At 41.6% G+C, this 23,236-nt stretch overlaps 1 protein-coding gene across 3 annotated transcripts in view; it reads left to right on the top strand.

Annotated features, from left to right (window-relative positions):
• The first annotated feature begins 3,599 nt into the window (after positions 1-3,599).
• Positions 3,600-23,236, top strand: part of magi2a (membrane associated guanylate kinase, WW and PDZ domain containing 2a) — a 1,034,101-nt gene continuing 1,014,464 nt past the window's right edge. For all 3 annotated transcript variants that reach the window (XM_070897360.1, XM_070897359.1, XM_070897358.1), the window contains exon 1: positions 3,600-4,539. In XM_070897360.1, coding sequence (XP_070753461.1) covers positions 4,242-4,539 — 298 coding nt within the window. In that variant the 5' untranslated portion in view covers positions 3,600-4,241. The remainder of the gene's footprint in view (positions 4,540-23,236) is intronic.

Below are 23,236 nucleotides of genomic sequence, written 5' to 3'. Positions count from 1 at the left end.
TATCTACTGTCTCCCTCTGTTTATGGAAGTCTTACGGATGTCATTGGCCACAACTGCAGGGGATAGCCCTGATCACCAAGCAACCTTTCTGATACACAGTTCCGAGTCATGAGAACTGGTACAGTAGATTGTTGCATGATGAAAGTGTCATGACAGTTTCCTGGGTATGGGGTATTCATGTGCAGAGGAGGGTGAGTGGCATTATACACTAGCTGAACATTAATAGAATGAAAGCCTTTACCGTTCATAAAATGGGAGCTTTGAGTGCCACATGCATTCTGCCAATTGCTCCTTTGGGAACCCTTCCAGTTTGTAAAACTGGAAAGCTCTATTTATTTTTGTTTATCTGGTTCCATTGGAAAGGATATAAATTATGCAGCCTTCTTAAATAGGGTTTCAGTGATCTTTTGATACAGTGACAATAAGTTAAATTATTCCATAAAGATCACAGTTAATGTAGGATATAGCTATCAGTAAGAAACATCAATAATCAAAGGCACTTTACTGGACTGGATTTTACATTCAGAAGGTTCTGAACAATTGAGTAAAGAATCTTGAAAAGGTGCATGGGCATAAACTCACCTCATGTGGACTGAAATGGAAGAGGGAAATGTGTAGCAGATGCATAAAGTGTCTTTATTAATTTTAAATCTTTTTCCTCCCCCTTTCTCTGAGTTGTTTATATTTATTCTTGCAGGACAACAGTGACTACACTTCAAAGGTACTTCATTGGCTGTAATCACTTTGGGATGTCTCAAGGTCATAAAAGGCACTATATCTTTCTTTGTCTTTGTTTTTATTTGGGCAGATCTCCTAGTGTGATATATGGAAATGCATCCTAACACTCTTTCCCAATTAGATAATATATATATTATTTGGTGATTTATTGTAATAGCATTTGAGGGTCATTTTTCCCTCTCCTATTACAGACTCTCTGTAACAAACAACTCCTGCGGCTGAGAAGGCTGGCAGCTCTCAGTCTACAACCTTTAGGAGGCACACAACAATGGTCTTCTCGCTGATCTTCCCTGTCTTCTACATGGTCCCTGCTTGGTACCTCCACAAAACAGCATATCTAAGACTGAGAACTCTCCTGTAATATGGTGCAACCAGATACTCATTAATGTTTCATATGCATCATTCATTTTTTTAATCAAAATGAAATGTTAATATACCATAATTTTTCAAAAGTGTAAGCTTTTCTTAAAAATACTTTAAATTAAAATATTTAGGGAATCAATTTCCTAATCTAATCAGTAGAGTGCTATTCCATTTCTAATTTGTTTTGTCAAAATGTTTTAATTTCTGAAGGATGTGAATACTTTTAGGGAAAGGCCATTTGACTTAACACCACCATTCATTTTTGACCAATTTTAACTCCACCTACCTTTACTCTGTATTCCTCAATCCTTATTTCTTCAGAAACATATATGTTATCTCTTGCATTCATTTATATTGTTTGCTTTAATACATTTCTCTGAAATTTACTGTGCAAAACAATTATCCTGTGTGCTTAATACTCTTCACTTTTAAACTGTGTACTCTCATACCTGAGACCTTTGTCATATTAAACAATTTGTTAATGCCTTTCAGAGTCTTGAAAACTTCAGTTAGGTCACCTAAAAGTATTCACTTTTCCAACTAAAATAACCTTTCCTCATAAATTAAATTCCTGATATCCTTTTCCTAATGGAACCAAGTATTTTATTTGACTTTTTTCACTGTATCTAAGCAGATCATCCTTCAGAGCTACAGGCAATTAAGTGTGTGGCCTGGTGTGGGGCTTCAGTTGGTGCTGCAACAGGTGACATTGCTCCTCACAACTGAAGGTAAGATGTTCAATTTCTGTATGCTCAGGTGGCCTAACTGCAGCTGAGTATCTCTTTAAATAACAACGATACAGCCTCCCTCCCAACTGTTCACACCTAGGATTTCTGGTCAGGTTTTAGAAAGGGTGATTGCAGCATTCAAGAAGTTGAATTTGATAGATGGGTCCTTAAACAGGAGCAAGACCCTCATTTATATATAGTTATTAGGCACCGTAACCCTTGACAACTAAAATACGCCTGACTCAGTATTTCATTGAGCGTACCTCCTGGACACCATGCAAATCTGAGAGACCTAATGGACATTCTACCAGAACCAAAAGGGCAGTGATAAATTGAATCTCTTCCCATTATATCCAGTTCAGATCACACAAGGATCCTATTGTTATACCCCGGGGTTATGCTATTGTATAACTAGATGTTGAGCAGTATGAGTGGGAGGAGAAAGGGCCCCCATTCCATATCCTGCTGTCCAATTTTCTCTTGTCAAATTCACTTGAAGGTAAACAAAGTGACCAGAGCTAAAAATCTACTTTGTAATCTGGTCCATTTGATGCATTGTACAATTTCCGCCTCCCCGTCAGGGCAGGAGTCCAGCAATGGGCAGGAGATCGGGTGGGAGGCGGGGGAAATGATAAGATCCAGGTTCTGGTAAGACTTGGCATAAGATGAGCCAGGAACATTGGACACCAAACATGGCTAGGCATAGGAGCAGGATGTTTGTATCAACATCAACATTTGTATGTTTAGACAAGATTGTGTACCTGAAAAATGGATGTATTCATTTCAGCACTGTACCAGCATATGCAGAAAAAAGAATTTGTGCCACATTTCAAATATACTAAATTAGTATTGCAAAATATGTTTAATAAAAGTACACCAAACCTCTATCAGATGTATAAAGCTTTATAGAATCATACAGCACAGGCTATTAGGTCCGTGTGTGTGCCGGCTCTTTGAAAGAGCTATACAATTAGTCCCACTCCCCTGCTCTTTCCCCATAGCCCTGCAAATTTCTCTCTTTCAAGTATATATCCAATTCCCTTTTGAAAGTTACTATTGAATCTGCTTCCACCATCTTTTCAGGTAGGGCATTCTAGAATACAACTGGGCTGCATTTAAAAAAAGTCTCAATTTCCCCCTGGAGTTTTTGCCAATTATTTTAAATCTGTGTCCTCTGGTTCCTGCCAGTGGCAACAGTTTCTCCCTATCTATTCTATCAAGAACCCTCATAATTTTAAACACCTCTATTAACTATCTCCTTAAACTTCTCTGCTCTAAGAACAATCCCAGCTTCTCCACATAACAAAAGTCCCTCATCCCTGGGACCGTAACTGTTTTCGGCAGAGTGGCCAAAAGTCCCAGGAAAATATTGTGTGGCATGTCACTGAGGCAGTAATTTCCTCTTTCCAAGGGTCCCTGTCACGCAGATGCGGCATTGCAATGGCAGGAAAATCTGGGCCACTGGGGCGTCACCGATGGCAATAATAGTGAATCCGCAGTTACAAAATCGAGAGAAAATGACGATTGTTTTAAATCGTTGAAGAGACGCCATTGACATTTCACGTATTAATTTATTAAAGAGGGGCCCCACTATCATTTATTTATGGGTCAAAACAGAAAAAATAACGTTTGTGAAAGGCAGCTAGTGTCAGTGTACAGCGAAACCTTCTCTCGCTCGCATTCGCTGGAGCTTGCCAGCACTGAGATCGCGCGATGCTGTCCGTGCCGCCCGCTCTCGCGCCCACCTCCTCAACGGTCGCGGGTGGAGGTGCGCGTGCGCCGTGCGCGCGCCTCCGGGGCTTGTTGTTGTTGGCGATTGGACCGGGGCTGCAGCGCGAGCGCGAATGAAGTTCGAGCAACTTGGAAGCGGATTCAGTTGTCCTGTGTGGATGGCAGTGAATGCGTGTGTGAGACCAGGGATATACGTGCAACATACAACACACACACAGCTTCCCCGGCTCGGCCTTTTTCCCGATACTTTTTTTTTACCCTCCCCTCTCCTCTCTCCAAATGTTGTGACAAGTAAGAGATGGGGGAGGAACCCCACTGTCTGTACCACCCGGCGTTGGCTGTTTATCCCGTGAAGAGGCTGAAATGCGTGTTTGCCGAGGGCAGCGGCGCAGGGAAAGAAATTTGTCGCTATGAGTGTTTGTGAGGAGTGTGTATTTAAAAAAAGCTGGGAAATCCGATACAGGCCTCTCTCTTTCCCTCACCTTTCACTCTTCGATTCTTCCATCATCACTTAAAGCGGGCTCCATGGATACGTCAAGGAAAGTTACATTTTCCGTTGTCACCTCCGAGGCTCCGGGCTATTCTTCTGACAACTCTGTCGGGCTACGGATCTAGTATTGCCCACTGTAGTCAAACGCCTTCCTCTCTAAATCATTGACTCTGCAGGCTGCTGCAGCAACGATGTCCAAGGTATTAAAAAAGAAAAGTCACTGGACAAATAAAGTCCACGAAACTGTGATATGTCGAAATAAAGACGGGGAACTAAATGTGGAGATCAAAGGTGGCGCAGAGAATGGTCTGTTCTCATATCTGGGAGAGATGAAACAGAACAAAATTATCTACCAGGGTGGAAAACTGCATTCTGATGAGTTGTTGTTGGAAGTCAATGACACAGCAGTGTCTGGGCTCACTATCAGAGATGTATTGGCTGTGATCAAGCATTGTAAGGACCCAATTCGTTTGAAGTGTGTCAAACAAGGTACAGTAATCTTCCAGTAATGTTAACTGCCAGTTTCTTATTAGGGCTCTGTATATGTTTGCTAGTGTTACATGTAAATATTGTCAGTTTTTGTAAGTAATATCTGACTTGTCGAAAATTGCATTCCTGTGAATCCAAGATAACGCGACAATAATTGCAGTCAGTAGTCAAAAAAGTGCTGCTTTAAAGTTTAGAGTCTGTGGTCCAAACAAGTAGTTAAATATTTTCTTCTGGAGGATCTGTTTTGGTATGATTTATTATTCAAGAAAAACGGTTGAGTATTGAAAAATTAAGAGGCAAAGTTTTTTTCCTTCGTGGAAAAATGAGCATTCCTCTTAACTATTATAACATTGCAAGTACTAAAAAGGATAGCATAGTGTATGGATAATAAGTTATTCGTTTGTTCAATGCTCGTGCTGTAGGGATGAGTGATGAGAACATTTCTTTGAAGTAAAATAAACCTGGTAATGGACTGAAATACTTGAGAGATTTTAAAACAAAAACCTTGATTGGATTAATTTCTACACAGAACATTACTAATTACTAATGTTCTGTGAATAATATTTGTTGTCCCATTGGCTAGCAATTGTTCTCAATATCCTTGGAACAGTATGTGCAGTGTTTATTTTCATGTGGGCACAGTGACATTGTTTTTACTTTCTGCTTTATTGTAGAGTAAAAATTATAATAATTAGTACTTCAGGTGCCAAATGACATATTTCATTATTCTTAGAATTTCTGATCAAGCAATTAAACAACTTTGGATAAATATCAAGAGTTGTATTCATAAAGTTAACCTCACAGCTATGTTGTACATTGAAAAACTACTAAATAGTCATGTATGAAATTGTGTAGGCAGCAACAGTATATAAAAGTAGGTAATTTCTGTAAGATTAATAATTCTAAACAAGACATTTTCTACGAATTGACTTCCTTGCCTTGCAGCTTGACTCAATTATTCATATAAATAGCAAAATAGGCTGTACTTGTAAGTTTTCATTGATGACATTTATAAATATTGGTTCAAGGAATTGTTTTTCAGATCAATGACCTGTTCAGTACTGTATATTTATATCTTCAGGCAACATATTTAAGAAAAATTGTACTAAGGAAGTTACTTAAATGTACTGTAGACAAATCACATGAACTTGATTGTTAACATTGAGGATCCTGAGAAAAGCTAGGGCAGAAATAGTGGAGTATCTGACTCTAAGTTTCCAAAACTTTGTGGAAAGGAAAATTGTGCTAAAATTAGGTGCTAATTGTGATGCCTTCTTCAAAATGAGACAAGGATAAGCTGGAGAACTACAAGAGTCTATGTTCTTGGAAAAACAGGAGAATCAGGACCAGTCAGCATAGATTGCTAAATGGCAGGTCATATTTGACCAACATTGTAGAATTAGTTAAATAAATTATTGAGGATCGATAAAGGAAATGCAGTGCATGTGGTTTATATGGATTTTTAATAGATACAATGTATTTGCTAAGTTACCAATGACATTAAGGCAACATGGATGAAAAATGGACTGCAGAAGACAAAAGGTACAAGTAAAGGTAAGTTTCTCAGACTCAAAATCTGGTGAGTGATGTTCCATGGAGTCTGTTGGGACTATTGTTATTTAATTTTATATAAATAATCTGGACTTGGGAAGTGAGGCCACAGCATTGAAGTTTGCTGATGACATTAAACTGGGGAATATTGCAAATTGTGACCAGGACTGTACTTTGAAAGACTGCAGGAAAACTTAGATAGGCTAGCATGTTGGGTAGATTGGTGACCTGCGGAGTTCAATATAGAGAAATCCAAGGACATGCAATTTGTAATATCAGTAGGGTAAGGAAGTATAATCTCAAAATTGTTAGATTTTAGATGAAGCAGAGGAACACAGATCATTAAAGATGACAATGCAAGTGGAGAAGGATATAAAAAAAGCCAAATAGAATCCTTGATCATGTATGGAGAGTGGGGTTAGAATAAATGGCTCATGGAGAAAAGTACTTGGCCTGAAAGCTGAATGACCTATTTTTATACTGTAACATTCTTGTCCTGTAATGGTCTATGGTTCTATGTGCAAGAAAAAATAGGGTATTGTATTTGTTTTCAACCTATTGGAGTTTTAAATTCTTAGTTTTGCTGTCAATTCCAAATACATGTTGAGTAAACAAATGGACTAATTGAACTGTGGAAAATGCTACTTCCAATTGCTGTCTTTCATAATTTCAAAGAGTTGAACGTCTTTTACTCAGAAGACAGCAACATGTCTGGTTACAATCATAATGCCAACTTAAATTTTGAGAGTGATAATGAATATTTTACAATGGTCTTGGAATGTTCAACATTATTTCCTTGCTTTTATATTCTGTGCCATGAGACAGAAATAAAATGATTCTGTTTGGCTTTTAATGGTCTTATTTTCTTGTACTCCTACCCTTTAATGGCATGTTATTTATTTTAAAAATTCTTCAGTACCATTTTTCTTTGAATAAACATTTCTGCTGTTCGACACCTACCTCCAGCGGTTCTACAATTCCAGTATTCATCTCCTCTCTGAAACCTAAGACAAAGTATTTATTCTGTATCTCAGTCATTCCCTGACTCTCCACTACTTCCACCTTCACTCTTTGTAGATCTACCTCTACTGTGACTATCACAAGTATAACATTGCCTTAAAAGAAGACTCTAGAACACTATCACCTTCAAGCATATGACAATAACTTTCCAGGTTCAGTTTAAAAAAAATATTTACATTTGTTAGTAAAAATCTTACCATGCAATGTTAAGCTTTCTGAAAGGGATTTCACCTTCTGTCACTGCCATGTTTGAGGTGAGATGGTCATATATACATTCCCACACCACTGTTATCTGTCAAATGCAATTGCAATTGCTGGTTAAACTAGCATTCATCGGGTTATTTTTATCTTGCAACCACTCTTACCATGATCTTCCTCTTTATCTTTGGTCTTTCATTTCTCCAAGCACGATTATTTTGATTAGTCACCTATCCTTTTGGTAAAGTATCGTTTTTTTTTTGGCTTAGCGAGCATCGATAACTTGGTTCTTCAAACACTCCCATGCATTAGTCCTCTTTGCAGCTTATAGGACTTTGATGATTTTACTCTATTTTACATCTTGAGGTTTGCAATTTTTTATGTCTTTTTCGGTGTCCATATATCACATCCGTGGAGATTTACTGTTCATATTGTAGTTTCCATTAGTCTCCATTCTGCAAGAAATGCTTTTATCCTGCCACATTGTATTCAGTCATTTGGCTACCTTTCTCACTAGGGCTAGTTAGTTAACGTTTTATAATCAATAATACTGTTTCAGAGCATTGGGCCTGAAATTCCTCAACGACAAATGGGATAATGACTGGTTTTCTTCATCAGTAAAGCCCTGTTAATCATGGGAGCATATGGTTTCAAAAGACTGATTTTGTTAGCAGATTGTTGTTTACAGAGAAAGTAAGGCAGTTTTTTTGTTAGGAATTCCATCCCATTGAATCATTGCAGACGTTAATTCTGGTTTGAAAATACAGATGAACTTCACGACTCAGGCAGATAGCATTGTGTTTTGGCAGTCCGATACGAGAATTAAAGTGTAAATGATTCAAATTTCATACCTCCTACTGTGGGAGTATGATTTACATTTTTAACCTTGCCTATATAACATATTTGCTGTGTTGATACATAGATGCAGTATACAAGGAGATGTGTAAGTGGTTTCCCTTAGGTGTTTTCGACGCACCCCCACGTTACAATAGTTCTAGACCTGGGAGTGATTACTGTACTGAACAGATGAATGAGTCACAGACAAATACCTTGGTCTCAAGCGTCAATGCTTTTATAAAAGCTACCCCAACACAGTGACAATGTAGTACAATACAATACCCTGACGTATCTAAACCACCCCTATCGCGACGTGCCCAACGTCTAATCCCTCTGCTCGGATCGACAGTGTACACCCCTATGGTCCTTGCAGCGAAACCTCCCCACTAAAACCCTTACTAAGGCTTGGTTGGGAGAACCCACTACACCTCCTCACATAGTGGCTGTGATCTTAAAGATGTGTGGGCAGGGATGATGCTCACCGATTCGTTGGCTTACTCGCTGCTTCTCCTGGTGAAAATGTGTCTCTTCTGGTTCCGTACTGATTTCTTCTCTCCGTCCCACATGGAGTGCTCGGTTCTTGTAGAGGCGAAGCAGGAGAGAGCAAAGAGAGCGAGAGATGTGGCCATACGGCCCCTTTTATATGCAAAAACTGTTTACCTTTTCTGACCCAATAAAGTTTTCCCTTGTTTCGAGGATCCTGTTTGTTTACCTCTTCTGGCCCAATAAAGTTTTCATAGAAACATATAGAAAATAGGTGCAGGAGTAGGCCATTCGGCCCTTCGAGCCTGCACCGCCATTCAATAAGATCATGGCTGATCATTCACCTCAGTACCCCTTTCCTGCTTTCTCTCCATACCCATTGATCCCTTTAGCCGTAACTCCTTCTTGAATATATCCAATGAGCTGGCATCAACAACTCTCTGCGGTAGAGAATTCCACAGGTTAACAACTCTCTGAGTGAAGAAGTTTCTCCTCACCTCAATCCTAAATGGCTTACCCCTTATCCTTAGACTGTGTCCACTGGTTCTGGACTTCCCCAACATCGGGAACAGTCTTTCTGCATCTAACCTGTCCAGTCCCGTCAGAATTTTATATGTTTCTATGAGATCCCCTCTCATCCTTCTAAACTCCAGTGAATACAGGCCCAGACAATCCAGTCTCTCCTCATATGACAGTCCCGCCATCCCCATAAGAAACTCTGTGCTTATAGAAACCACCTTTTTCAATGTGTTGGGAGAAAAATGTTGGACAGAATTCCAAACTGTAATGAGCAATATTGATTAATTAAAGATGAAAGACTCAGAACCCACACTAATGTAAATGCATCATTGAGTGATACCTCACCCATCCCATTGCACCATTCCTCGCTGTGGCTTGGACATTCATTGCCATTGGAGATCTACTTGTGTCCTTTAACTTGTTGCAGCAAATTAATTGATTCCTTCCAGAATTCTCTTGCTCTTTTAGTTTGTCTTGCTCCTGAAATCTTATTTTAATTGCCAAATTCATCTATCTTGGGAGCTCCCTGTTGTTTTCATTTTTGTGCAGTATTTATCTTGTATATTCAACCTGATTACACTTTTAAAAGTCTTATTTTTTCTTGACTGAGATATCATTCATTAATACTTAAGTTAATTATATTTTTTTCTAATTCCCTCATTCCTTTTTGAAATAAAATATTACTGTCCTGGACAGTGATGGTGCTGATTGTCAGGGAAGCGTAATTTTAATCGGCTTTACTGCTATATACTGGATGTTACACTAGATCACTGTATGAACAAGGTCTGGATGTGAGGGGCATCAGTATAAAATGCAAAAACATGGACTTTAGGTTAGCTGCCAGAAAGTATTTCTTTTCACAGGGTCGTTGCTATTTGGAAATGATCATCTAAAATATAAATATGGATTCACTGGGTTCCTTTATTGGACTAGTTTCTGAAAGTTGAGAACATCTCACGTTATAAAAGGTAGGTGAAGGGTAACTGTATTCATTGTTATCAGCTAATGCAGTCTCCTGGGGTTTTCTTGATTGCGTTTGCGAATTGGAGAGAACATTTCCCAGAGATTTTGTCCTAAGTTGGCCGTAGGTTTTTTAAACTCTTTTCTTGTCCTTCCCAGGTGATTGTGTGGCTGGCAGGGTGGTTTTATGGTATATGTAGGTTGTACCGTGTCTGAATGGGACAGGCTGGATAGATCAGTTGGTCTTTTCACATCCATTTTCATATGTTCGTCTGTTCTCTGAGTGGCGTGGTAACACTTTGGGCCAAAATGCAATCCTTTACCTTATTCACTAGTTCTAATTCTGTTACCCTAATCCCACTGGTCATTTCTCACTTCATTTTCTGTGGTTTGAAGTCACCAGTTGCTCCAACATTATTGTCTGTATATTCCCGTGGATCTCATCATATTGTATATGGTAATCATACTTATCCTGCTCATACAGTCTGTAGCAGGCCCTTTCCCTTGCCTGCTTGTTAATTCAAAACAGACTATTTGATTTTGTATCTTTTCAAGGTATATCAAATAGATATCCTTCATTTCCAAATTATCCTGAGCATAAACCATCCCTCTTCCTCACTTGACTTTTCTGTCCTTAACATGTGAGCCCCTTTTTCTAAACCTAATAGTAGATGAATTGAATGCAGCTGTGTAAATAGCTTCTGTGAAGTACCTTGGGATGTTTTTCTGCAATAAAAATGTGCTATATGATCCAAGTTCTTGTTATATTTGTATGGATATGTACAAAATAATCTGTGTCAGAAAGTTAAACAACAACTACTTTAATCTGTGAAATGAACACCGATTTCTTTATTTCAGAATACGATAACATTTTATTTTACTCACTGTTATTTACACCTGCCATAAATTATTTGTATATATACAAAACTATAAGACACTTTGTACATTTACATGTTGGACACTCACTTAATCCACTTATCTAAATTACTAATAAACCTGGGGTCTCTGGTGAGAGAAATGATTCTTTCTGTCATGTGCAAACTGTAAGTTTACACACACCACTAAAGAAAATTGCGAGGGACCAAACAGAAATTGAAATAATCTAACAAAAATCCCATAGTTGAAGAAATATACATATAATGAATACACATTTTTATATATATATTTATTGTTCAAAATTTGTGTAACAATTTTCCAGATTTGTGCTAGCAAGTACAAAATTCAACATCAGAGTTTCAGATACAGGATTTGAGTAAGAGAACCTCTCTGTTTTACCCTCGGATTCACTAAAATTACAAGTTCTTGTGTTTCCAAAAGTTCCTGCAACTGTGGCATTGATTGTTTTTTCATTGTGGTCTTCTGAAGACTGGTTTTCTTTTTTATATTTGTTCCTGGAATGAGAGCAACACTGCTGATGCAGTATTTATTGGCCATCTCTATTTTCCCTGAGGTCATTAAGAATCTACCACATCGTGTGGCACTAGAGTGACATGTAAACCAGAGAGGGTCGGGGTAGAAGGACATTAGTGATCCAGTTGGGTTTTTATGACATTGTAGCAGTTTTCATGGTCATTTTTTCTGGTGCTAGTCCACAAATTGCAGATTATTCTTTATTCAGTGTCACTATATATGGGATTTTAAATATGCCCTCTGGATTGCCAGGCCAGTACCATGACAAATGGGCTACCATTTTTGTTAAATTAAATGAAGAACATCTTAATAATGAGTTGACTGTTTTCAGTGCAGCTTTACAAGTTATTCTCTCACCCCCACACACCATGCCTGTTCTGTACATTGTACAGATAGGGATATAAATGTCTCCACAAATACTATGGCTTACTTATAATTATGGGATGAGGTAATGTTGTTTTTTATTTTGTGAACTGTATCACTTGTGGGTAGAAAATATCATCATCTGTCCTGTTTGTTTTTATGACACGGCTTTTTGTAAATGTGTGTCTCTTGAATTACTGTAAGGGATATTAGTGTTTCCAGCGTCCAGAAAACCGCATTTTTCTGAATGGAGTTGCAACTTCCTGTGGGTTCATAAGAGTTAAAGCCTCTGTATTCACCACATGTATTTTTGCTCAAGCTATATGATTTCAATTTCCATTGGGTTCTTTGTATCTCATCAGTGATGTATGAACTTCCTGTTTGCATGTGACCGAAGGTACCATTTCTCTCGCAAGAGACCATTTTGGACTCTGGACTACAAGCTTAGTAATAGTTTAGGTAAGTGGACTTCCAGTCAAATTAATTGAGTGCCCCTGAAATGTACATTAATATGCATTTCATGTATATGTACAAATACTTATGCAATTATCCTTCGTGCCTTGTTGGTAAACAATTTTTGTCTGCTATTGGTGATATTGTATAACCCAAATCTATTTCCTTTTAAAAGGGAGCAATTGATACCAGTTTCTGTGAGGTTTTGCAGTTTACCAATGTAATTAAAACTTGATGTGTTACTGCCTTGTAACAACTAAAAAGTGTGCATCATTTGTATATAATATATAAAAAATCCGTCTCATCCTTCTCGACCTATCTGCAGCCTTTGACTCAGTTGACCACACTATCCTCCTTCAATGCTTCTCCTCTGTCATCCAGCTGGGTGGAACTACCCTAGCAGGGTTCCAGGAATCACCTGCAACAGCTTTTCTTTCCACTCCAGCACTGTTACCTCTGGAGTCCCCCAAGAACCAATCCTTGGGCCTCTTCTATTTATCCATCTACGTGCTACCCCTCAGCAATATCATCCAAAAGCACAACATCAGATTCCACATGTATGCTGATGACACTCTGCTCTATCTCATCACCACCACTTTGGACTGATCGACTGCATCTGATTTGTCACACTGTTTGTCTAACATCCAATACTGGATGAGCAGAAATTTCCTCCAACCTAAATATTGGGAAGACTGAAGCCATTGTTTTTGGTCCCTGCCACAAACCCCGTTCCCTGACTACCCTTTCCAACCCTGGCAATTGCCTTAAGTTGAGTAAGACCGTTCGCAGCCTTGGTATTGTGTTTGACCCTGAGATGAGTTTCCGACGACATCCGCACCATCACCAAGACTGCCTACTTTCACCTCCGTAACGTCACTCGACTCTGACCCTGCCTTAGTTCATCTCCTGCTGAAACCCTCATCTATGCCTTTGTTAACTCTAGCCTTGAATATTCCAATGTGCTCCTGGTCGGCCTCCATCTTCCACCCTATATAAACTTGTGCTCATCCATAACTCTGCGGCACGTATCTCGCACCAAATATCATTCACCCATCGCCCCTGTGCTTGCTGACCTTAACTGGCTCTCGGTCCAACAATGCCTCAATTTTAAAGTCCTCATTCTTGTTTTCAAATCTCTCCATGGCCTTGCCCCTTCCTATTTCTGTAACCTCCTCCAGTCCTACAAGCCTTCAAGATCTTTGCGCTCTTCTAATTCTGGCATCTTGCGCATCCCCGATTTTAATCGCTGCACCATTGGCGGCCGTGCTTGCAGCTGCCTGGGCCCTAAGCTCTGGAATTAGCTCCCTAAACCTCTCCGCCTCTCTACCTCTCTCTCTTTTAAGATGCTCCTTAAAACCTACCTCTTTGATCAAGCTTTTGGTTATCTGTCCTGATATCTCCTTCTGTGGTTCGGTATCAAAAATGTTTTCATTGACATCGCTCTTGTTAAATGCCTTGGGATGGTTTACTATGTTAAATGCGCTATATAACTAAGTTGTTGTATATCTTCATATATTTCCTGTCTGTGCCACTTGACCTCCTGTTATCACGTTCTTGTCACACTTTCCATTATAAATTCTTATGACCATATTTATAATGGAAACCACCTATGTAAATGTGTAACTCTGTACAATCTGTACGACACAGGGTTCCCACAATTCTTTTAAAATGCTTTGAATTTCTTTTCATCTGCCATTTATTTATTCAGTAATTGAAGTTCCTAAAGTGGAAATAAAGGTTTAATCAAAATGAAAAATGTTGAAAATACATATTTTGCAATGGCATGATTACAAAAAGAGAGCAGGAGACGAGGGCAGAGTGATAAACAAAAAGTATTATGGGGCAAGAAACCGGAGAAGAATAAGAGACAGAGAAGGAGATAGCAACACGAAGAGAAAAGTAAGAGATCACTTCGTCCAACATAATCTGTAACGTTACAGGAGATTGATTAGTAATAAATCAAAAATCCTATGTCTGCATGCACTTCCTGTCAACTTTTCCATTATAACTTCTAATGTCCACGTTTATAATGGAAACTCCCTATATAAATGTGTTGCGTTGTAATTATACCCTCTTGCCATTGAAGATGCAGTAGTGGCACCACTAACTGGAGGGTACAATTACAATGTGACAAGCTTATTTAATTAGTTTCCATTATAAATGTGGACAAAGGAATTTACAATGGAAGTGTAAAAAAATAAGGGCAGTATGACTTATAAAAAAAAATTGTGACTGAATTTCATCTGCATGCCATGGTCCAATTATCCCTTGCCCTGTAGCTCTGCTTGATTCTCTGAGAAAATCTGATAAATAGTATGAAGCATTTCTATAAGTAAAACAAGGATAATTAATTCTCCATGCTCTTGTTCCATATTTTGAATTACTTCATTTGCAGCATGTGTCCCAAAGTAAATTCTAGGTTTACATTTTCCACAGAAATTTGGTTCTCAAAAATACAAAGAATCATTTTAAGTTTAAAAAATATAAACGTCTCTTCTATAAATAAGATGATTTTGGTATACTTTGTTGCCCTCTCGACCTCATCCCCCACTCCCCAACTAAGATGCCTAAACCTTCATATATCCTATAACAAATTAAATCTGGATTTAAGGAGAGAAAAATAGTGATCAAGAGGGATGATGGCAAATATCCTTCACCTCTTAGCTGTTTATATGGTTTATATATTTTACAGGGAAATTTAACAGACTAAAGTTAAGATAAACAAGACATTGTTTCAGAATATCTGCAAAGGTCTTTTGTCTGCTGTAAATAATGTTTCTCTGTATTTGTTGTTTGTTTTCTCTAACAGTCTGTAGCATTATGACTGTGTTGGTTAAGAAAGAGTCAATGCCTAGAAATAAGTTCTATTGTGAAAGTCAAGATGAATGTGATCATTGTAAGTCAGTACAGGATATTTAATTGAAAGTAACTTGGAAGGGTTTCATAATTTTTTCAATTACCCATGCCCATCAACCTTGCAGAAAAAACGTGGATGTGGGCATTTGCTGTCATTTATCCCATTTCCTGTGCCTGTAATTCACCTCCTTTCCCATTGTGCGTCCTGCAATATTTGATTACTGCAAATTGTCTCATCTTCTAGGAATGTCCAATAGATTTTTGTGTATCTAGAGGAGTCGGGGTGGGTGGACGGTAGAACGCCACACTGCACAACAAACTGTTGTAATAACTGAAACTCAATAAAGCTGAATGGCATGATTAGTTGTTTGAATCACTAATCAAAGTTTTATGCCTATTCTGCAGTCTTGCTTTTAATTTTGCGTTGTAGCACATATTTTTGTAATTCTTGTGTCCCAGCAGCAAGCCCACATAGTGCTTCTGCACAGTCTTAACGTACATGCTAATACTGATACTTTAAAGTAACTGATTTGTCATGCTGCTGCTTCCCGCAACATATCCTCCGTTTAGCATTGCAGCAAAATTTTCTCCAAAACATCCAAGAGTTAAGAAGTAGTCATTTGAGTTAGTGAGCCCTAAGCTCTGGAACTCTCTCCCTAAACCTTTCTGTCTCTCTACCTCTCTTTCCTCCTTTAAGATGCTCCTTAAAACCTACCTCTTTAACCAAGCTTTTGGTCATCAGTCTTAATTTCTTCTTTTGTGGCTCAGTGTCAAATTTATCTGTTTTGTCTTATAACGCTGCTGTGAAGCGCCATGGGACGTTTTACTACGTTAAAGGCGCTATATAAATAAAAGTTGTTGTTGTTATCAGTGTGCTCAATGTGTAACTCACATCCGTGGCCGATAAGGAATGAAAAAAAAACAAAAGCTGGCATGGAGAGTGTATGAGGTGGAGAGAGACATTGACAGTGAAACCTAGCCTGAAACATCACAACTGCCCCATGATTTTTGACATTTTTTGTAGCAATAAGTCACTTGATCTAATGTCTTCGTGAGTAATTGGTTTGTGGTTAATGAATAGAAACTTTTTTTAAACGGGTGGGGGGTGGAGGTGTGGGGGGGGGGGGGGAGGTGTGGGGAAGTGAGGACAATGCATCACCAGTACAGTACAGATGAAATTTAATCTTATGAAAGAGCTATTATGAAATGAATTCAAACTCCAGATATACAATCATAACATTTTACGACATAGAAGGCCATTTATCTCATCACACCTGTGCTGGCTCCCTGAAAGAGGTCTCTATTAATTCCATTCCTTTGTCCTTCCCCTATACCCTCTTAATTTTTTCCTATTCAAATATTTATCCACTTTCTGTTGAATAGCTATTATTTATTCTGATTTCTGCACTGTTCCTGGTAGTGCTTTCTCTATCCTGATGATCGGTGTGTAAAATAAAATATCAATCCTCAATCCTCTAACCTCTCCCTTCTTTGTTTTGGTGATAAATTTATGCTCTCTAGTTACCAGCCACCACATGTTAAAAAAATCCATGCACAGGCATCTTCCACTCTTTAATATGTAGTTCGGGCCCTGGAATATCAGGTCCTTCATTGAAACACCTGTGAACTCATCCCTTTTTGCTGTGGAAGCGGGTCATCCTTGATATGATGGACTGCCTAAGAAGAAGAAGAACTGACCAATGATAGTTTTTCCTGATTTTACCTAATCAAAACTTCAAATTCTAAACACCTCTGCTGGATATTTTCTTAATCTTCTTTGTTCTAATGAAAGTGGCCCCAGTTTGTCTGGTCCCTTCTCATAACTAAAGCCTCGAATCGCTTGTAAAATTCAATAAGCTGCCACATAAAAGGTTACTGCACAAGATAAGAGCTCAAGGAGTTGGCGGTAATATAGTAATATGGATAACAGATTGGCTAACTAACAAAAAACAGAGAGTGGGGATAAATGGGTCATTTTTCGGTTGGAAAATGGTAACTAGTGGGGTGCCGCAGGGATCGGTGCTGGGGCCTCAACTATTTACAATCTATGTTAATGACTTGGATGAAGGAACCGAGTGTAATGTAGCCAAGTTTTCTGATGATACAATGATGGGCGGAAAGCAAGTTGCAAAGGGTAGGCTAAGTGAGTGGGCAAACATTTGGCAGATGACATATAGGGCCCAAGTTTCGGGCCGCGCCGAAAACGGCGCAGCCCGGACCTGGACGCCCGTTTTTCGCGCCACAAAGTGCGCCTAAAAAAACCGTACCTATTCTCCGGCTCCCTGCAGGCCCTCTGGAGCTGGGCGCGGCGCAGCACGAGCTGCAGGGGGCGGAGCCAGGTCCCTGTGCTGAAAACCATGCCGGGACCTCTGCACATGCGCGCTACAGTGGGCGCACATGTGCAGTAGCTCCAGGCGCCCAAAACTGTGGGAGGGGGCCGAAGCACTCAGCCCCTAGCCCTGTCCGAATGGCCTCGCTGGGGCTGCGTGCATAAGGCTCCTCCCTCCCACCGGACCCGACCCGACTTCCCCCCCGCCCCCCCCCCCCGGACCTCCGCGACTCTCTTCTCCTTCCCCCTTCCCCGCCCCCCCCGAGACCCGACGCCACCTACCTGTAAATCCAGCCCGAAGTCTTGGGCCCAGCCGTTCAGCCTTCTTCTCTTCCTTCTCTCCCTCCCTCCCTCCCTTCTCTCCCTCTCCCCCCTCCCCTCCCCTTCCCCTCTTCCCCCCCCTCCTCTCCCCCTCCTCTCCTCTCCCCCCCTTCTCCCCCTCTCCTCCCTCCCCCTCCCCCTCTTCTCCCCTCCTCTCCTCCTCCTCCTCCTCTCTCACCCCCTCCTCTCTTCCCCCCTCCTCTTTCCCCCCCTCCTCTTTCCCCCCCTCCTCTTTCCCCCCCTCCTCTTTCCCCCCCTCCTCTTTCCCCCCCTCCTCTTTCCCCCCCTCCTCTTTCCCCCCCTCCTCTTTTCCCCCCTCCTCTTTTCCCCCCTCCTCTTTTCCCCCCTCCTCTTTTCCCCCCTCCTCTTTTCCCCCCTCCTCTTTTCCCCCCTCCTCTTTTCCCCCCTCCTCTTTTCCCCCCTCCTCTTTTCCCCCCTCCTCTTTTCCCCCCTCCTCTTTTCCCCCCCTCCTCTTTCACCCCCTCCTCTTTCCCCCCTCCTCTTTTCCCCCCCTCCTCTTTCCCCCCTCCTCTTTTCCCCCCCTCCTCTTTCCCCCCCCTCCTCTTTCCCCCCCTCCTCTTTTCCCCCCTCCTCTTTTCCCCCCCTCCTCTTTCCCCCCCTCCTCTTTTCCCCCCTCCTCTTTTCCCCCCCTCCTCTTTTCCCCCCTCCTCTTTCCCCCCCTCCTCTTTTTCCCCCCTCCTCTTTTTCCCCCCTCCTCTTTTTCCCCCCTCCTCTTTTTCCCCCCTCCTCTTTTCCCCCCTCCTCTTTTCCCCCCTCCTCTTTTCCCCCCCTCCTCTTTCCCCCCCCTCCTCTTTCCCCCCCCTCCTCTTTCCCCCCCCTCCTCTTTCCCCCCCCTCCTCTTTCCCCCCCCTCCTCTTTCCCCCCCTCCTCTTTCCCCCCCTCCTCTTTCCCCCCCTCCTCTTCCCCCCCTCCTCTTTTCCCCCCCTCCTCTTTTCCCCCCCTCCTCTTTTCCCCCCCTCCTCTTTTTCCCCCCCTCCTCTTTTTCCCCCCTCCTCTCTTCCCCCCTCCTCTCTTCCCCCCTCCTCTCTTCCCCCCCTCCTCTCTTCCCCCCCTCCTCTCTTCCCCCCCCTCCTCTCTTCCCCCCCCTCCTCTCTTCCCCCCCTCCTCTCTTCCCCCCCTTCCTCCTCTCTTCGCCCACCTCCTCCCCCCCTTGATTTATTGATGTATTTATCATTTATTATTGATAATGGCTCTTTGTTTATAAAAATGAAGTGTTTAATGTTTGTAAACTTCCCTTTCAACCCTAGCCCCCCCCCCCCCCCCATTCCCTACGCCTAATTTGTAACCTACGCCTGATTTTCTAAAGTGTAGACAAGGTTTTTGCGAACGTACAAAATTCTTCACTTACTCCATTCTAAATTAGTTTGGAGTAAGTTTTCACTGTCTAAACTTTGAAAACAGGCGTAAGTGGCTGGACACGCCCCCTTTTGAAAAAAGAATTCTGTTCCAAAGTGAAACTGCTCGAACTGACTAGAACTGGAGCAAACTAAATGCCGAGAATTCAAATTTCTAAGATACTCCATTCTAAACCAAAAAATCAGGAGCAACTCAGGCCGAAACTTGGCCCCATAATGTGGGAAAGTGTGAGGTTATCCATTTTGGCAGAAAAAGCAACTTATAATTTAAATGGAGAGAAACTACAAAATGCTGCAGTTCAGAGAGACCTGGAGTCCTTGTGCATGAAACACAAAAAGTTAGTATGCAGGTACAGCAAGTAATCAATAAGGCAAATGGAATGTTAGCCTTTATTGTAAGGGGGATGGAGTATACAAGCAGGGAAGTCCTGCTACAAATGTACATCATCATATCATCATAAGCGGTCCCTCGAATGAGGATGATTTGCTTCCACGAGTTCACAAGGTGTTTCAATGAAGGACCCGATGTTCTAGTCCTGAACTCCAATTGAGAGGATGGAAGTGCCTGTGCGTGAATTTTTTTAACGTGTGGTGACCGTTGCACACCAGCCACCACATGGGCTTGATAGAGCTAGGCCTTTATCCAGTGGCAAGGGTTGACCAAGACAACTGGAGACCTGCTCTACTGCACGGACCGAGCGCGCGCACATATCGCTGCCCCGTGCTGCCCCTGGGCCCTCGGCTCTTCTGGGCCCCGTACCCTCATTTGCCGCACCTCCGACACAATCTCTCGCCGCTCCTTCGCCACAAACATTCATCACTCCTCCGCCATGATCTCTCGCCGCTCCTCCGCCACGATCTCTTGCCGCACCTACGCCACAAACTCTCGCCGCTCATTCGCCCCGACCTTCCCACTCTTCTGTACCTGGGCCTCGACGATGATCCTGCCCACGCTCAAAACGGCGACCAGGGTTTTGATGATGTCACCTAGTCGCCCATCTCAAAATTGTCGTACATTTGTAACAGCTCACGCTGGAGGTTGAAGTGGTATGCCGCTCCAGCTCTTCTACAGCCTGACCTGCGGAAGTGCTCTACCGTAGGTCGGGGGGGTGGGCCATGATGTTCCAGGCCCGCTGCTCCAGCTCCCCTACAGCCCGACCTTCGAGAGAATACTTCCGTAGGTCGGGCTATTAAAGAGCCGGGACACTGCGGCCCCCAAATCCGCGAGAGAACACAACTGTAGAGGGTGTTGGTAAGGCCACACCTGGAATACTGCATACAGTTTTGGTCTCTTTATTTAAGGAAGGATATACATGCATTGGAGGCAGTTCAGAGAAGGTTCACGAGGTTGATTTCGGAGATGAGGGGGTTGAATTATGAAGTACGGATGAGTAGGTTGGGCCTACACTCATTGGAGTTTCGAAGAATGAGAGGTGATCTTATTGAAATATGTAAGGTACTGAGGGGGCTCGACAAGGTAGATGCAGAGAGGATGTTTTCACTCTTGGGGGAATCCAGAACTAGGAGGCATAGTTTAAGAATAAGGGGTTGCCCCTTTAGAACTGGGATGAGGAGGAATTTCTTTTGAGTCATAAATCTGTGGAATTCTCTGCCCCACAGAGCTGTGGAAGCATAGTCATTGAACATATTTAAGGTGGAGATAGACAGATTTCTGATCGATAAGGGAGTGAAGGGTTATGGGGAGCAGGCAGAGAAGTGGAGCTGAGCCCAAGATCAGATTTGCCATGATTTTATTAAATGGCGGAGCAGGCTCGAGGGGCCTAATGGCTTACTCCTGCTCCTATGTTCTTATGTATCATTCCAGTGAATCTCTTCTATAACTTCGCTGAGCTTTGCCATCTTTCCTAAAATAAGGCACCCAAAATTGGGCTCAATATTCTAATTGCTGCCTAACCAATGATTTCAATAGGTTTAGAATTATCCCATTGCTCTGTATTCTACACCTCTACTAATAAAACCTAGGATATCATGTGCTCATTTTTATGCAGCTTTATCGACTTCTCCTTTTAAGTATTTGTATATCTGAATCCCCAAGGGCCCGAAATTGGTGGACTCACTGGTTTCTGGGTGGTCTCCTCTCCAAGCGAGTTTGGTGGAGGCCCCCTGCCAGCTGTGGGAGAAGACCACTGGGTACTGTCCGCTGGCGTGCGCCGGTATACAATGTGCAGAAGAGTCCTCCCGCCCGTTGTGTTGCCAATTTGGTCCGGACGGTCCTCCGCTGTAGCAGGGGAAAAGACGACCGCGTGGAGGCAGGTGTTACCTCAATGGTAAGTATGAAGACCTGCAAAAAAAGGTTAGTCCACTTTTCTTTATTTCTTTGTAGGGGGAAGGGGTCCCCTGAAGGATTTTTAGTGTTTTTTTTTAATGTATTGAAAATTTTTCATTTCATCAGTTACCCGCTCCCTGGGCCCAACTCAATCCTCGGCGGAACGTTGCTGAGGATTGCATTTGCCGTCAAGAATTGGAGCTAACACCCGCTGCCACTCAGAATCAGCGCGTAAGTCCCATTTCTGCCGCCGGAAGGTCTTTCCCACATTTTTCCATGGAACTTCCATCCAAAGTATTGTCAAGATCTCAGCGGTCCTTTGGGCGGTACTTGGGAGGAACTTAGTTTTCACCAATTTTGGGCCCCAAGTGTCTTTGCTCCTTATAAGCACTTAACTGTGCCCCCTATTTTTGTGTAGTCTGCAAATGTTAATATTGTGTCTCCATAGCTAATTGCAAATCTGTGTATACGTGTGATATTCCCAACATTGACCTTGGGGATTGGGGGGGGGGGGGGGGCGGGGCGAGGGGCTGGAACAGCACTGTTTGCATACATCCATTAATGAGACTATTTTCTGTCCTTTTAATCAGTTTCCTAACCATACTGCTATGTCCCCTTTAATATTGTGGGCCTTAATTTTATCAACAAGCTTCCTATTCGACACCTCATCAACTACCTTTTCAAAATCTATCAATGCATTATTTATGGCATTTCCTTTATCAATAATCACTGCTTTTTCCTCAATGAACTTTACTAAATTTGTCAGGCATGACTGGCCTTTGACAAATCCATGTTGGCTGTCTTTAATTAACCAATATCTTTCGTAGCAACATAGAAACAGGAGAAGGCCATTCAGCCTGTTGCTCCACTCAGTGAGATCATTGCTGACCTGTATTCTAACTCCATCTACCCACCTTGGCTCTATATCGCTTAATATCCTTGGCTAGCAAGAATCTATCAATTTCAAGTTTAAAATTATTAATTGAGCTAGCATCTTCTGCTTTTTGTGGGAGAGAGTTCCACACTTCTGTCACCTGTTGCATGTAGAAGTGTTTCCTTACTTCTCTCCTGAATGCCCTAGCTCTGATTTTAAGGTTATGTCCCCTTGTCTTAGACTTCCTCCATCAGCAGAATAAAATTATCTCTACCCTATCCATTCTTTTCAAAGTCCTAAAAATCTCCATCAAATCACCCTTAACCTTCTATATTCTAGAAGGCAGTTTATGTAATCTCTCCTCATAATCTAACTCCTGGAGCTCTGGTAACATTCTGGTGAATTCAGCGCTGCATTCCTTCCCAAGCCAATGGCCCGTAATTTGCGGCCTCTAAGGAACTATGCTCCCGTAAGGGCCGCACAAGGTCCGGGTTTTTGTGTGTGAAGAATCTTCTTGACAGATCATCTGCATCCCCAGGAAATGGGCATCCGCACAAGGAGAGTTGGTTTATTTGCCCAGCGAATGCCCTTGAACTTCTTACGTCTGGTAAAAGCAGGCCTAAGGCTGCTTTTACCAGCGTAAGAGTTTAAATGAACATAAAAATAATTTTTTTTCCATTAGTTAAACATTTTAAAACCTGTGTATTTTTAGCCCATTTAAAACATTTACATTTTTTTAATTTAAATTTTTGTTTTAAATATTTAATTAAATTGCATTTTAATTAATTTTAAATATGTACATGTTTTGATGCGAATATGTATTTTAGGGGTATTCCCATTCTTGCTTATGCAGATTCCGT

This window comes from Pristiophorus japonicus, chromosome 13 (genome assembly GCF_044704955.1).
Source record: "Pristiophorus japonicus isolate sPriJap1 chromosome 13, sPriJap1.hap1, whole genome shotgun sequence".
Classification (NCBI taxonomy): Eukaryota; Metazoa; Chordata; class Chondrichthyes; family Pristiophoridae; genus Pristiophorus; species Pristiophorus japonicus.
The sequence above is the reverse complement of the archived record's forward strand: the minus strand, read 5'-3'. Positions and strand labels throughout refer to the sequence as shown.